The sequence below is a fragment of the Oryctolagus cuniculus genome, chromosome 17, assembly GCF_964237555.1.
Source record: "Oryctolagus cuniculus chromosome 17, mOryCun1.1, whole genome shotgun sequence".
NCBI lineage: Eukaryota > Metazoa > Chordata > Mammalia > Lagomorpha > Leporidae > Oryctolagus > Oryctolagus cuniculus.
The window spans coordinates 39,130,388-39,146,771 of NC_091448.1; the positions used below are offsets into that span (position 1 = coordinate 39,130,388).

Below are 16,384 nucleotides of genomic sequence, written 5' to 3' on the forward strand. Positions count from 1 at the left end.
CCAAGCCTTCTGGGAGCCGCCCAGTTGGGTTCAGTGTGGAGTCAGGGCAGACGTGGGAGTGCTTCCAAATACGAAGGCAGTACGGTGCAGTCGGAGCAACTCTACACCAAGAGCCTGAGGCTTATGCTCTGGTCTCTACCTGCCTCCAACTCTCAGGTGGCCAAGGGCAAGACCCTTGGGAGAAGATCTGAGAACCCCTCCCATTTGGACATCATGCCTGAGCCTCAGCTCTGCTCCACTCAGTGTCCAGAGAACCCAGAACCTTTCAGCTGGAATGGGAGCTCTGCCCTGTTAGCTGCTTCCTGGCCCCCACTGGTGCCTGAAGTCCCACACAGACCCTGGTCCCTGATGAAGAAGGACACAGGACACCCACATCAGGGGCAGCCCGAGCTGCCAGCTGCGAGGCGGTAACTCCTCCTGTTCACCATTCCATCGACCGACAAGGGGGGAGCCTTGATCAGAAAGCTCTGCCCAGACCAGGACCAGCTGGGCCCCCGTTATCGGAACTCAACTGAGGACCTCAAGAAAGACTCAAGAAGTTAGCAGGAGAAGCTGGAGCTGTGATACGCAAAGAGAGAGCACCCATGAGCAGCCGTAAATGGCCCCAAGTCAGAGGCCAGCAGTGGCAATGGGACAGAGCAGGAGGCAGCAGATCTGGGGAACTGAGAATGGGTTTTACGTTAAATAGGTAAAAATAAGATAAGCTGGGGCCTGTGTTGTGGTTGTGGCATAGTGGGTTAGCTGCCATGGGACCTGCATTCTATATGGGCACCGAGGTTTCAAGTCCCGGCTGCTCCACTTGCAATCCAGCTCTCTGCTATGGCCTGGGAAAGCAGTAGAAGATGGCCCAAGTGCTTGGGCCTCTGCTACCCACATGGGAGACCTGGAAAAAGTTCCTGGATTCCGGCTTCAGCCCAGCGCCACGCAGGGAGAACATTCAGCGGCGTTGGAACCGAGGCACCACCGCCAAGCGGCACCAGCGTGCCAGCCATGGGAGGCCACCATCTTGGAGGCCTCTTCCGGCCCCAGCGAAGCCTGCACTTGGCGGCCTCCCTCGTCCTAACCCAACGCTATATGACCGTAACTTCACGCGAAATCCTGAGCCGGGAACCCCCAGCGCAGCCACACCCCCGTTCCTCTTCGCTGGGGATGATAAATAACAGCGGCCTCAAGGCCCAGCGCCTGAGGACACTCACGTGATGTACTCTTCGCAGATCTTGCGGAAGTGCTCCCGCTCTGGGTCGCAGCGCAGGTCATCGTAGAGCTTGTTGATGAGGATGGAGGCCAGCATGCGGGTGTTTTCCGTCAGGGGCAGGCAGGAAGGCAGGTCGGGAACCTGCCCCACGACCTTCAGGATCTTCCTGAGGCCTGCAGCGAGGACAGCAGCGAAGGGGCGAGTCCCGCGGGCCCCTCATCGCTAAGGTCGCCCTGGGTTTATCCAGAGGGCAGGGAATGACCCGGGAATGGGGTCAAGTGACCCAGGTCTGCACCTGAGTCTGCCCCTCCCTTGAGCGATCCACCTCCCCCGTGCGCCTCCCGTATCACATTTCCAAAATCGACAGGTGCTGCTGATCTGAGAGCCCTCTGGCACTGCTGTCACAGGCCATCGAACACACTTCCTGCATCGCCTACCCGAAGCCTAAATGGGAAACGCTCCAACATCCTAAGCTTTGTGAGGGCTGACATGGTGCCACGAATGGAAAATTCCTTTCTCTCATGCCTTCGGTTAGTTAAAATACCATGTAAAATTCCATCCAGAAATGCTAAATGTTTGAGGAGGTGGATGTTTGCCCTGGCCGGACTTTACACAACACACACATCAATCAAAACATCATAAATATGGACAACTGTACATGCCACTGTAAAACTTTTAAAAATTATAAATAAGAAATAAAGCACTGTAAAACTCCCTTCAGGCGGTATGTGTAGGATGTATATCAGATGTAATGTAAATGAGCTTCACGTTTAGACCTTAGTCCCAGGCCTAAGACATTTCATTATGGACACACAAACATTCCGGAATCTGAAACCCTGCAGGTAAGGGGTGCTTGACTTGCATTCTTTCCTCCACGGGCTTAGTTTCTTTAGTTGTTAAATGGGAACCACAGAACCTGCCTTGTGGCCACTGTGGAAGTTGCTTATCAGCAACTCAGACCTAGCATTTAGCACTCACTATGTAGTGACTTGACTTAGTAAATACTATATCTACTACTTACTATTATTATCCCTCATATCTCTTCTGTTGAAGAATCTTCAGTGGCTTTGGCCATCCCAGTAATCCTTTTCTTTTTATTATTTTTTTTTGACAGGCATTTTTTTTAAGATTTATTTATTTATTTGAAAGGCACAGCAACCAAGAGGGAGAAACAAAGAGATAGAGAAATCGTCCATCTGCTGATTCACTCTCCAAATGGCTGCAAAAGCCAGAGGGCCAGGCTGAAGCCAGAAGCCAAGAGTCAAGAATTCCACCTGGGTCTCCCAAATGGGTGGCAGGGGACCACTGACTTGAGCCATCTTCCATTGCTTTCTCAGGCACATTAGTAGGGAGCTGGATTGGAAATGGAGCAGCCAGGACTCAGACTAGTGCTCGGATATGGAATGCCATAGTCACAAACAGAGCTTTGCGCCATTGTGTTGAATACATTTTTCAGCCCTGAGCCTGCAATGTAATATGCAAAACAGACTTCAAATTACAGTAAGGTGTGATAAGTACAGAGCAGCCACATCGTGTATGAGGTGATTGTCTTCAATGAAATCTATTTTAAAGGGAACAGTGAGGGGCGAGAAACTCTGGTGTTTGGAGAAAATTAAAAATGGCTGACAACAGGGGCAGTCCGCCTAGTGGTTAAGCTATGTGTGTCCCACATCACAGTGCCTGGGCTTGATTCCCGGCTCCTAGTCCAGCTTCCTGTTAGTGCAGACCATGGGAGGCAGAAGTGATGGCTTACATGACCAGGTCCCTGCCTCCCACGTGGTCTTTTTGAGGGTGGCTCCATGGTGTGGACATTGTTGATCTGAAGTCAGAGGCGGGGTGGTGGGGTGGTGGTCTAATCACAGGGTTGGGCCCCTGGTCACCGGCTCCCAGCCTGGAGCTGTCAGAAGCCCTGAGCTCCCAGTCATCTCACTGGATACAAAAGGTACTTCAGTTTTGTTTTGTTAAAGATGGACTCTTGCAGTGAGTTCAGCTGCAGCCTGTGAGCTACTGGTTCAAGTTGTGCCTGGTTCATTTCTGATCCGGCTCCCTGCTAAGGCACCTGAGAAGGCAGCAGAAGATGGCCCAAGTGCTTGGGCCCCTGCACCCACATGAGAGACCTGGATGGAGTTCCTGGCTTCTGGCTTCAGCCTGGCCCAGTCCCAGCTGATGCAGCCATTTAGGGAGTGAACCAGTGGATGGAAGGTCTCTCTTTCTCTGTCTCTATCCCTGTCCTGTCACCCTGCCTTTCAAATAAATAAATAAATCTTTTTTAAAAAAAAAAAAAGAAGATGGACATTTTGCCTTCTTTCCCATTTTATTTGAAAGGTAAATTTTTGAAGTATCCTTGCTATTAGACTGGTGTGAGAATTTACCTTAGCAGACTATACAGCTGCAGGTATGATCCCTGAAAAAGGAGCTGACTGTAGCAGAGTGCCCGGGTTTGCTTCCTAGCTCTAGCTCGTAACTCCAACCTCCTTCGATTGTGGACGCTGGGAGGCAGCAGGGGCAGCTCAGATGCCTGGGTTCCTGCCGCCCACATGGGAGACCCAGACGGAGCTCCCCGCTCCTGACTTCATCCTCTTGCAGTCCCAGCCATTTCGGGCATTTGGGAAGTGAAACGGGATGAGAGCTCACTTGCTCTCACACTCTCCTTCTGCCTCTCAAATAAATTTTTTTTTTTTTTTTTTTTTTGTAATTTGAAAAAGACAGAAGCTGATTTAGATTACCTCCTGGAGGTGCCAAGTTTAGCGACTGCCCTCTAGAACATGTTAATCGGCACACTTGGTGCCATTTCTCCCTACTAGGAGACTTGCAAAGCATTTGGCAGCCATGTGGCTTCAGGAACATTGCTCCATGGGTGCTGGAGCCCTGTTTGGTTTTCGGCACTTGCTTCCTTTCCAAAACTCCACTGAGAAGTCTGGGGGGGTGGGGGGTGTCTGGGCAGTTTCTGGGTGTGTGTTCAGGCCCTGAATTCAGAGCACATCTTCATCAGTCCACGGACAGATACCAACCTCCTAACGCCTTTTCCTGCTTCGTCAGTTGGACCAACAGCTCACTGTAGACAAGAGCCTCACCCCTTCGGCTTTTGGCTCAGTGCCAGGGACCAAGTGCCCGCCTAAAAGTTTCCAACGAGCCCAAGCCCTCCCACCTCCTCACCGTTGTCCACCACGTAGATGGTGCGTGAGTTGTCGTGAATGGCCAGGTCCTTCCTGGGGACGTTCTTATTGAGCAGGTTCAGCGCCTGGTCCCTGCCCTGGCCAGACACCTTCTTATTGACCAACATGTCCAGCAGGTGGCTGGTGATCTGCTTCAGGTCCTTCTTGGTGTCTGAGGAACAAGTGGACAGGGGTCAACAGAGAGGAGCAGGAAGCCTCGGATCTATCAGACCAGGAATGCAGAAACTTCTAGAAGAGCTCTGGGAATATTGACTCCAGCACTTTCCTGATATGTGAATTTGCCAGGGAAGTAGAGTGTTGCCCATCTCACCCCTAGAAAGGGAGAAGAATCCCTCAATGCCACCCCAAAGGCAGCTTGGGCCACCGTGGAAGTTGGACTCTGACAGCCTGCTCCAGGCTTGGACAGCTGGTTCCTAGAAAGCTCCTCACTCCCAGGCAGTGACTGGCAGAGATTCAGAAACGCTTTCTGCAGTTTTAATAAACTGTCCTAATCAAATGTTTTCTGGAAAGGAAATGCATAGTCTTTACAAGACATTTTACTCCCCACAGGCCAGGGCATGCTGGGAGGATGAATTCAAGTTGCCTTTGATGCCAGGACTTCCCCGACAGATCGTACAAAGCGATAAATGCTTCCTCCTGACTTTGCCCTGTCTGTTCTCCCAGAGACAAGGCTTTTGTTCTCATTCTTGGATGGAGCTCAAAGGCAGGCAGGCAGGCAGGCAGGCAGAAAAGTAGAGACAATCAAACTGCATCAGATAAACAATGGATGAAAGAATGGGGCCATCTACCCTGGAGGAGGGAAGAGGAGGGCTTGTTTGCAGAGGAAGCTGTGTCATGAGGCTAGATACCAGTCTCAGCCTGTGAGGCTCTGGGGAAGAACTGGCACCAGAGGTGGGTGGAGCCAAAAGGAGATAGCTTTGAGATAAGGTATGAAAGAATTTTGTAGCACTTGCCACTTCCCAGGGAAGCCACAGGAGACTGCACCCTGTGGCCCCCAGTGAAGCACACCTTCAAGATGCACACTTCCCGTGGCCCCTCCCACACTGGGCATGGGGGGGTCATGTGACTTCCGGCAAAGTCTGAGTCTTGCAGAGCACTTGCCCATGGGCCTGTCCCTTTTGAGTGCAGTCACTCTGCTATGTAGAAATCCAAGCTGGTGCCAGAGAGGCCACAAGGGAAAAAAAAAATCATGATTGTGTTAGGTAGGAAGTCAGATATGAGCTTATGTGTGTGTGACAAAGGCCTAAGGAGACATTTGGGTCCAGCATATGCACCTCAAAGTCATCCCGATAATAACGTTTCAGAGGCAGCCCAGTATTTGCATCCTGCCCTGCCCCAGTATTTGCATCCTGCCCTGCCCCATTCTACCTGATAACCTGCCAGGTGGGGGTCCCCACCCCTTCTGCCTGATAATCTTCCAGATGCAGCCCAGTATCTGCATTTCAAGTACCCTGCCAGGATCCCGATCCTCCAGGGAGTCTTGCTCACCCTTCCTCTAAACCCAGGGCTGTGGTGACAGCTAGACTTCTTCCTGTCTGATAACTTCTGGGGAAAAACTCAGATAGGAGTTTCTAGTATTTACACCCATAAAGTCTTTTGTTTCAGGAGAAGATGTGAGACGACAAAGATCCATCTCCTTAACCCTCCCCCCCCCCCCCCCCCCCCCGCCACCCCGCCTCAACCTGACAGCGCGCTCAGCCCTCTTCCTCTCTGCTGAGTCGCCTGCCTGCCTGCCTGCCTGCCCAGGTGTAATCTCTCCACTCAACCATGTAACATCACTCTTCCCTCCCAGTCCGAGCAACTGGGCACTCTCTCTCAGGTTCTGTCCATACGTTCTTATGGATGTCCCTTCCCTAATAAACTTCGCTATTTTACTTTCCACCACTCTCTGTCTCATGCCTGAATTCTTTCTTGCACGAAGACAAGAACTCTGCCATTCACCAGTAACAGTTGACCTCAGCAATGAGCCACCAGCCACCCAAATGAGGCTGTCTTGCACCACCCAAGAATTCTAGCTTGGGAAGGGAAAGGGACTCACTGGCCACTACAACAGTAAAGGCAAAGCTACATCAAGAATCCAGGACTCCAAAAGGCTAGGCTTATTCAATGTATAAACAGCTCTTCTAAACAAACACGAAAAACTCTGATATCCCAGCAGAAAAAACAGCTATCAATATGAACAAGCCATTCGAAGACAAACTCAAATGGCTAGTATTCATCAAGATAAAGAAAATCGATCAACATCATTAGTTATTTTTTAAATTCAAATGAGATAATTTTCATCTACTGAATAGGAAAACATCTTTAAGAATGATAGTATTCGAATCTGCTGAGAACACAATGCAAAGAGAACTGTTGTTGTCCCTTGGTGAGCCCACTCAGAAAGGAGCTGGACAGTGAGGGGGCAGAGGAACTTCAGTAATGTCCATGGCCTTGGACCATAGCCTTCTCCCGATTCTAGGATTTGCCCCAAGGACATAATTACAAATGTAAACATGAATTTATGTTAATGCCAGTTCCTGAAACTTCTTTATAAACATGCCAGTTGGAACCCATCCAGATATCCAATAATACAGAGCTGATTCATGAATTATGAAAAATTCATACAAAGGAATATTATGGAATTATTTAAAATAAACTCTTTTGTGTGAACTTGGCCCCGTGAGCCTCCTGGCCAAGGCAGGAACCCCTAGGCTGAAGTGTAAGACTTGGGTGTTGTGGAGAAGCATGGGTCTGTATGTGTGTACACGTAGCAAACAAAAGTAAAGTCAATAATTATTGAAATCAAAGGAATCTCTTTAAAGATTATTAAGCTGCTATAATATAATGCTCAGTGGAGAAAAAGCATAAAACTATTCTTAGCAGAGTTCCAATTTTCCTCAATGGATATTTTTAGAGATGGAGACAAAAAGCACAAGAAGTCACCCACAATAGTGATAATAGTGTTTATCTTAATGGGCGACTACAGGTTTTGTTCCATCTTGAAATGTTTCTACACTTGTTCCACTTTCTCCAGGAAGCCTCTGTTACTGTTTCTAAGCTGTAGTAAAATATATGGAACATAAATTTTCCCATTGTAACCATTTTAAGTGACATGAAGTACACTGACATTGCTGCACAACAGTCACCACCATCCAACCACAGAGCTCCCAATAAACAGTGGGTGGGTCTCCATTCCCTCCCAGAGCTCAATTGCATCGGCCACATTTTGCTTATCCAGGGCTGTGTGGGTGGACACTGAGTTGCTGCCACCTTTTGGCTATTGTGAGTCGTGCTGCCACATCTCTGTTACTTTTACAATCAAAAAATACAGACAAAAACAAACCCACACCACCTCCATGTACAGGGACTGCACAGTCTGATGGCAGCAGGAGAGAAGGGGAGGCCAACTCCCCTCCCCCACCCACCCCCCACAACCCCTGGAGCCCAAACTGCAGGAGGTCTCCTACCTAGAACCAGGGCCTCCTCCTTCCCACGGTGCTCTCGCTTGTCCTCCCCAGAAAGGGAGTCAATGACAGCCTGCAGCAGGTTGCAGACGGCCAGGGACATCTCCTCGTTTTCCACAGACATGAGGCTACAGATGCGGTCTATGCGGACTGAGTGCAAAATCGCCGTGGCCTGGACAGCCGCAGAAGTCACCATCAGTGGCCCTGCCCCTCCCTGTCAGCTGCCATGCAGGTGAGGGGTGTGGGTATCACCTACTCCACCCCATGCAGGGGGGAAGCAAACCCAGGCAGCCAACAACCCAAGCCACATCCCTTTGCAGAGTGCAGAGCTAGGCCCAGCTGACACAGTAGCCACTCCCCACCTAAATGCATCGAAATGTAAGACAGGTGAGCATTTTAAAAAGTTTGCAAAAATGGAATAACAAGATAAGTGCATTTTGGTGCAAAAAAATTTGAAATCTATGCATAATCTTTTCATAATACACATGTCTCAAGAAATTTTTGAAGATCCCTTGTATGCATGGAGTTTGAAACTTTTTTGCACTGAAATAGACTTATAATTCCACTTTCCACGAATTTCTTGTTCCCTCATATGCACCTCACTTCAAAGACTTAGTATAAAGAGTTACATAATATCAAAGGTTTTGCATTCAGTTCTTCCCCCAAAACCACTTTCACTAAGCTTATCTTTGCGTAGTCACACCCATTTCCAGCTCAAAGGAAAAAGACTGGATTCTGCTGTACTCAGTTAGAGGCCAGACCACCACGATTGTGACTTTCTGTTGGGCGCTATCTATGCCAGTCACAGCTGTACCCACATGCCACCCCCCGGACCCTGGCACCCCACAGCCAGGCTCTCACCCTGGCTCGGTGGCCACTGCACATGCCCGACAGGGTCCGCACTGCAGCCAGCACCAGCTCTGGTTTCTTAGTGTCCAGGAGCTGCAGCAGCAGGGCCACTCCGTTGTTCTGGAAGATTCTTTCAGCTCCGGCTTCCTCACGGCCTAGGACAATGAGGTTGTTGGCGGCCTGAAAGAGGGAAGAGGCAGTGGGGTCACTGAGGAGGCGTGGCTGCCCAGGCCTTGACCATGGGTAAGTATCAGGGGCTGGTGCAAGGATGGATCTTCAGAATACCCTTAGACTGTCTTGCATTGTAATTCTACTCTTGGAAACACAGATAAAGGACATAATTCAAAAGAAGACAAAGTAACCTGCATAAAGATCAACTTGGTGAAATAGATTGCAGCCATTAAAGTCATAAATAAAAAGGCTGCACAGCCATTTGGAGAAAAGCCTCGGTAAGCAGAATCAGACTCCGACATTCACTCTGCCTGCATTAACTGTGTGTGTGCTTACAGAGACGGACTAGGGGAAAGGCTCAGAAGCAAAGGGCTTCTACTCGGAGGGCCATTTTCCTTGAATAGTTTCTCTTCTATCTGCTTTCAGTACTGTCAGTTTGCGTGTTTGCCTAGTCAGGGGACCCTGGAGCTGTAAAAGTTCTCAGGCAGGCAGAAGGTGGTAACCAGGAAGATTACATCCACATGGGAGACCTGGATGGAGTTCTGGACTCCTGGCATTAGAATGGACCAGCCTGGGGGCCGGCGCCATGGCTCACTTGGTTAATCCTCCGCCTGCAGCGCCGGCATCCCATATGGCCACCAGGTTCTGGTCCCAGTTGCTCCTCTTCCAGGCCAGCTCTCTGCTGTGGCCCGGGAGGGCAGTGGAGGATGACCCAGGTGCTGGGGCCCTGCACCCCATGGGAGACCAGGAGAAGCACCTGGCTCCTGCCTTCGGATCAGCATAGCTCCGGCCGTGGTGGCCATTTAGGGGATGAACCAACGGAACAAAGACCTTTCTCTCTGTCTCTCTCTCTCTCACTGTCTAACTCTTTCTGTCAAAAAAAAAAAAAAAAAAAAAAAAAAAAAAAAAAGGACCAGCCTGGGCTGTTGCAGGCATTTGGGGAGTGAAATAATAGAGCAAGATCATCCTCTGTTTCTCTGCCTTTCAAATAAGATGAAAATAAGTAATTTTTAAAATATTTTAAAAGAACCATCTTTATCAGTGGAGAGCTTTGTATCTTCATTGATGATCACTCAGTATGTCTTCACAAGAGTTGTTATAGAAGATATTTGCATACTATGTGGATTTATTGACTGTCAAACTAGGAAACATTATTCAGGCATCCTCTGTTTAATTCTTATAAATGGAAAACATGGTGTCTGCACTGTGGCGCAGTGGCTGCATCTCTTATTGACACCAGTTCAAGTCCCAGCTGTTCCACTTCCAATCCAGCTCCCTGCTAATGCACCTGGAAAAGCGGCAAAGGATGGCTCAAGTCCTTGGTCCCCTGCACCCATGTGGGAGACCTGGCAGAAACTCCTGGCTCCTGGCTGTAGATTGGCTCAGCTCCAGCCATTGAGGCCATCTGGGAAATGAACCAGGAGATGGAAGACCTCTCTTGCTCTGTCACTACCTCTCTCTGTAACTCTGTCTTTCAAATAAATAAAATAAACTTAAAAAAAAAAAAAAAAAAAGGAAGACGGCCTGCATCGCGGCTCAATAGGCTAATCCTCTGCCTGCAGCACAGGCACCCTGGGTTTTAGTCCCGGTCGGGGTGCCGGTTTCTGTCCCGGTTGCTCCTCTTCCTGTCCAGCTCTCTGCTATGGCCCCGGGAGTGCAGTGGAGGATGGCCCAGGTCCTTGGGCCCTGCACCTGCATGGGAGACCAGGAGAGGCACCTGGCTCCTGACTTCGGATCGGCGCAGTGTGCACAGCCGCAGCGGCCATTGGGGGGTGAACCAAAGGAAAGGGAAGACCTTTCTCTCTGTCTCTCTCTCTCACTGTCCACTCTGCCTGTCAAAAAAAAAAAAAAAAAAAAAAAAAAAAAAAAAAAAAAAGGAAGACACTCAAATGTCCAATTTGTTTCCACAGAAGAAGGACTAGAACATGAAAAAATGCAACAAATTTTGTGAAGAAGACTGCATCAGTGAGTATTTGAATATTTCAGAATGACTTCTCTCCAACATTTTTAAATGAAGTAAAGCATTACTTAAATGTGTCACTGTTTTTCAGGACTGAAATCATGATGAGGCAAGTGAGGCACTCACTTTGGATGCAAAATGTAAGGAGGCGCCAAGAAACTCCATCATTGGGATAAATACTATTTAATGCAATTAAAAAAATAAGTCAACAGGCAACGCAGTGGCGTGGTAGGTTAATCCACTGCCTGCAGCACAGGCATTCCATGTGGGTGCCGGTTCTAGTCCTGGCTGCTCTATTTCCAATCCAGCTTTCTGCTATGGCCTAGGAAAGCGGTGGCAGATGGTCCAGGTGCTTGGGCTCCTGCGCCTGCATGGGAGTTGGGAGGAAGTGCCTGGCTCCTGGTTTCAGATTGGTGCGGCTCTGGCCATTGCGGCCGTTTGGGGAATGAACCAATGGAGGGAGGACCTTTCTGTCTCCCTCTCACTGTCTGTAACTCTACCTCTCAAATAAAGTAAAATCTTTTAAAAAAATTAAGTCAATTCAAAAAAATCCACGATGAACAAAATGTCAACATTTTTAATTAACAACAGGATCCTGTCCTGTGCACGAGTCTCCTCATTCTGTCTGGTCCCTAAAAGTTCAGGCTCTGTTTTCTATCGTGTTCTTCAAGGTCAGGGGAGTGCTGGCTGGATGTCATCTGATGGGTGCAGAGAGCGCCCTCTACTGACTGGCCCTGCACACTCACCTTTTCCCGCTTATCAGCCTCGCTGTTTTCGTCCAAGAGGATCTCAAACATGGTCTGTACCCTGGAGTCGGTGGAGAACTGCACGCGGAGCTGAGGAAGGAGGAGGGGGGAGGCAGGAATCAGGCGGCACCACTTAATCTCAGTCCGTTTCACAGCTAGCTCATCTCAGTAATATTGGGGGGTCTACTCAATCCTAGCACACTGGCTGACTTACCACTCAACAGTTAGCTGAAATAAAGCCTGCGTGCCAGGCACGGTTCTAGATGCTGGGGATAGACTGCTGCACAAAATCAAGTCCCCACCCGGGACTTGGATGGACATCTGGCCAGCGTCCCATATTGGGATGTCTGGGTTTGAGTTAAACCCGGCTACCGACTCCAGCTTCCTGCCTGTGCAGACCTGGGATGGCTCAAGTACTTGGGTCCCAGCCACTCACATGGGAGACCTGGACTGCATTCCTGGCTCCTGGCTTTGGCCAGGCCCAGCCACAGGCATTTGGGGGAATGGACCATGAAAGGGAGGTGTCTATTTGTCTTGCAAATAAACAACATTTTAAAGAGTCCTTGACCCATCTCATTCCCCTCGCTTCCTGGGCATTGCAACAGTCTTGAAAGCAGCCCAATTTCAGAGCCTCAGGGGCACTCAGAGGTTAGACAGCCAGACAGAGACTAAATCAGAAACACATCTCCAAACTTGGAAACCTGAATCAGCTCCCAAGAGTCTGTGGGCCTGGTTATTCGGCTAGGGGGGGAGGGCCTCGTGCTGCCCTCCCCACCTCCCTGCTCTGCATCTTAAGCACTCAGCTTCCTCACCTGGCCAGCTCCTTCTCTGCCTCCCACTGCTTTGCTCTGCTGCTCCACACTCCCTTGGGCTGGGGAGAGGTCTTCCCTTCGCCCACCCCTCCTCCGATCTCCCCTTCTACTGTATTTCCCCTGCCCTCCAGCCTGCACCCTGGACAGGGAGCTGTGGTCCTGCCATGGGGACTTCTTGGGCCTTGGGACAAGGAGCTCGGTGACTGGTGACTCTCCTGCTCTCCCAGAGGGGAACTGACATCCCAAGGGGTCCCTCAGAAAATTAGAAGCCGAGCCAGGAGTAGGGTGCTGGGGTCCTCACCTCTCGTCCTGGATCTCCCTTCCCCTACCCCCTCAACTTCCTAGAAAAGATTTCACCTTTCTCCTGGCTCCTGACTCTCCTCTACCCCTCATCAGTGTCCCTTAATTCCCAGGAAGCATCTGATAGCCAGGACAGAGGAAGATCGCTAAGTTACAGTGATGTTTTTTCCTTATCTGGAATGTGAAAGACCTGTGTTGTAGCCCTGGCTGGCCTGTACCCACTGAAAAGCGTCCTGACACCTCTTTGATCACTCACAGGTAGGTGCACCTGCTCAACTGTCCTGTGGCGCCTGCCCTTGCCACCTGCTGCCCCCAGCTAGCGTGTGGAGGTAGGGCTGGCTCTGCTCCCCTCACCATCCCCACCGGGATTGGAAATGGGCACAGCCAGGGTCTGTGGGGGGCTGCCCGGCTCACCTTCTCCTGAATGCTGCCGTTGAGTCTTCTCAGCGTCTCCTGAAAGTTCTGGTTCCGTGGCTCGAGGGTGGCACAGCGCTGAACGTCCTTGAAGGCCTGGTCCAGCTTCCCCAGGTGCTCCAGCGCCTGGCATCGCCGGTACAGAGCCTTGATGTCCGAGGAGTTGATGTCGATGGCTATGGGGGTGGGGTGGGGGACAGGCGATGCCTCAGGGGGCCGGCCTGCAGACCCCCTCCCCTCCTGCTCTTGCCAGGCCTCTCTGTCCTCCTGGAGGGTCCCCATGCATGTGGACTGCCTGGCCCACTTTCCCTTTAGCAGGGAGAAGTGAGATCCATAGAACCTCAGGATGGGACAGGAGCTCGGGGAACGATTCATCCAAGTCCTGACGCTCCAAGCCCTGCTACAGGATCCCCACCAAGGGCTCATCCATTGCTTGCATACCCCCAGCAACGGGGAGCTCCCTCCTCCTCCAGGCAGCTCCACCAGAAGCCCCTCCACCTTCCCATCTGAAATACGCCCCCTGCTGCAGAGATGCAGTCCAGTCCTGCTGTGACAGCCTCGCAGGCATGGGGAGGCCTAGCTCCAGCCCACCTGGGAGCCGCTTTCTCTGGGCTGAAAACTTGCTGTGCCTCTCCACAGGATGGATTTTCACACCTTCCCCAGCTCATTCCCTTCTTTGCAAACTCACTTCAGACAGTTTCTCCCTCACCCCACCCCCACCCCCCAAAAAATCAAAACCCAAGACAGACCATGCAGAGGCGAGGGGGTGAGGGCAAGGTCGGGGGTGGGGTAGGGCTGCCCACCTCGGGAGGCGTCTGCCGCGGCCTGGGCGTAGCTCTCCTGCAATGCCAGACGGAGACAGAGACTTGGTGAATGAGGGCCCCGTGCAGGGCGCTGCAGCCGTGAGGGTGGCAAGGGGTAGCTGGGGAAGCTGCAGGCTGCTGGACACCCTGGGGTGCACCCATCCCTGGGCATGGAAAGTGGACAGGTTCTGGCATCAGATGAACCTGGGATTCAGGCCCAGCTCTGTTACCACTAGGAGAGCCCAGGCAGGGGGACGATGCCCTCGGAGGCCTGAGGCTCTTATCTGCCGGAAGTGGGTATCAACAGGGCTCACAGGGCTGATCTTAAGATGCCGTGAAATTGCACCCACAAACAGCTCCTGCGCGAGCCTCAAGCTGCCCTGCGTGAGTTTCTGTCTCCCCAGGGAGTGGGCACACTGAGGCCCCACTGAGGGGTCCAGACGGGCGGCTGGGACGATGGCCGACTCAGGGGCTGCCCCCCACCCCAGGGCCCTCAGCCCCACGCCTGGCCCATCCTGCCCCTGACCGTTTTCAAGCCACAGGCTGCCCGGTTCCGGTAGAGCGTGGCCAGCAGGGCCTTGTCCTTGGTCAGCTTCAGGGCCTGGCTGTAGCTCTTTGTCGCCGCCTTGTAGTCCTGGAGCTGGAAGTGCTGGTTCCCCTCCTCCTTCAGCTTCACCGCTTCTGCCTCCGCCATCTGTCAGGACAGGGCCAGCCCCTTGCTCCAGACCCAGGGCTGGGATTCTGGCCTGCAGTCCCAGCTCCTGGTCCATCCCACCATGGTGGATTCTGCCTAGGAGGGATCCACCCTCAGTGTCCCCAAATCATTGCCCCAGACAGCCATTAGGACATTTGCTTGGCCTGAGAGGGGTCTCAGGGTCCCGATGCCTCGCCCTCTGACCCTCCCAGCCAGCCTGTGTGGGCAGGTGGGTGAAGCCACCTAGCCAGAGGCCCGCCGTCCCCCCGCCCAGCTCACGTTGCCTGTGGTGGCTCTGTCGTTGCTCTGTGATGCTGCTCCTCCAAGCTGCCCCGACACCTCCAGCCAGCCAGGCCCAGCCCGCCCGCCCAGCCCTTTATCACCCCTACCAGTGGCTCCAGACCATATTTGTCCACAGGGGCAGGTGGCCCTGCAGTCTGTCATGGATCCTAGGGGCCCTCCCCCTCCCCAGACTGGACAGAGGGGACCACGTGGAGGCACTGATTAGCCTGTGCCCCTGGGGCTTAGGGGCAGTCCTGGGGGTGGTCATGGGCTCACAGCCCAAGAAAGAGAAAGATCCAGAAGGGAGGGGCACTCCCCCTCCCCAAGCACAGCCCCCCCCCCCCCCCCCGCCCCGTGCCTCTGCCACCTCCGCCCCACATAAACAACCTCCTTGCCCACCCCAGCTGCTGCTATTTTGGGCGCAGAGTGACAGCTGAGGGGCTGACAGACAGAGCAGTTGCCCAGGTCCCGCACCAACTGGAGGCTTCCAGAAATGCCTCTCTGGAGGGAGGGGGGAGAGAGAGGGGAGGCTCGCAACACCTCTGCCCGACCTCTGCCTTCCCGTGTTGAAAACGCCCTGCTTTCCAAGGCTGGCAGGACTTGTCTCAGCCAAGTGGGCTGTGGCAGGGCTCCGGTTGTCTCCTGGCCCTCTCCCCCTCCTGAGTGGGCAAAGCGATGCAGTGGGGAGCTCCCTGGGGGGGGGGGGCCTCTGCGCCGCCCCCATTGGACTGACCTCTCCCACGACAGGGGCTGAGTCAGCTGGGCACTCCCTGAGACCAAGGTCTGTACCCCACCCCCAGCCAACCTGTTGCTCTCCTGGGACCAGCCGCCCCTCCTCCCATCAGAAGGGGGTCTTCCTAGGTATTCACTATCACAGATGACTGATTGCTCCTCCTCTATCTGCAGCTTCCCCAGGACTTGCGAGGCTGCCTGCCCCCACTTGGACTCCCTGCTTGTCAGGGTCTCCAAGCCTGGGACAGGAGCTCCCTCCCAGAGGGCGGGGACAGCACTTTCGGCAGCTTGGCTCCTCCCCATGCCCAGCACAGAGCCTGGCTGAGCTGGGGCCCCATGTGCTCAAATGAATGAATGAATGAATGAACACACGGATGGCGTCTTCCTGCTGATTGGCTCCGCTCACCTCCATTCCATGCCCTCCCGCCCCTCCCCCACACACCTTCAACCTTAACTGATGATGAAGACCGAGAAAGACATGGAAGAAAATGCACAGGGAGGGGCCGGCGTGGTGGCATAGTGGATTAAGCCTCTGCCTGCAGTGCTGGCATCCCATATGGATCGCTGGCTCGAGTCAGAGAACAGTGGTTCTGTGACTTCAGGTCCAAGGGACCCCAGACTCAAACCCTGATCCAGTAATTCATTCTACAGGCATTTCTTAAGCATCCACTGTGTGCCAGGAACTGTAGAGGGTGGCATTACCATGTTGATGAGCCCTCCTTAAGGCTCAGGAGGGCTGGAGTCTGTTCACTGACTGGTCCAAGCGTCTGCAATAGTGTGTGGTACACAGGAGGTGCTCAGTGA

At 52.4% G+C, this 16,384-nt stretch overlaps 1 protein-coding gene across 2 annotated transcripts in view; it reads right to left on the reverse strand.

Annotated features, from left to right (window-relative positions):
• UNC45B (unc-45 myosin chaperone B) overlaps positions 1-15,035 on the reverse strand; it is a 34,665-nt gene extending 19,630 nt beyond the window's left edge. The window contains exons 1-9 of one of the 2 annotated variants that reach the window (XM_070061061.1): positions 14,846-15,011; positions 14,399-14,566; positions 13,873-13,909; positions 13,070-13,245; positions 11,544-11,633; positions 8,679-8,846; positions 7,821-7,989; positions 4,352-4,522; positions 1,197-1,368 (exon numbers count right to left, since the gene is read on the reverse strand). In XM_070061061.1, coding sequence (XP_069917162.1) covers positions 1,197-1,368; positions 4,352-4,522; positions 7,821-7,989; positions 8,679-8,846; positions 11,544-11,633; positions 13,070-13,245; positions 13,873-13,909; positions 14,399-14,566; positions 14,846-15,010 — 1,316 coding nt within the window. In that variant the 5' untranslated portion in view covers position 15,011. Of the gene's footprint in view, positions 1-1,196; positions 1,369-4,351; positions 4,523-7,820; positions 7,990-8,678; positions 8,847-11,543; positions 11,634-13,069; positions 13,246-13,872; positions 13,910-14,398; positions 14,567-14,845 lie in introns of both variants that reach the window. The other variant, XM_070061062.1, reaches the window with a different exon arrangement.
• Positions 15,036-16,384: the final 1,349 nt, after the last annotated feature.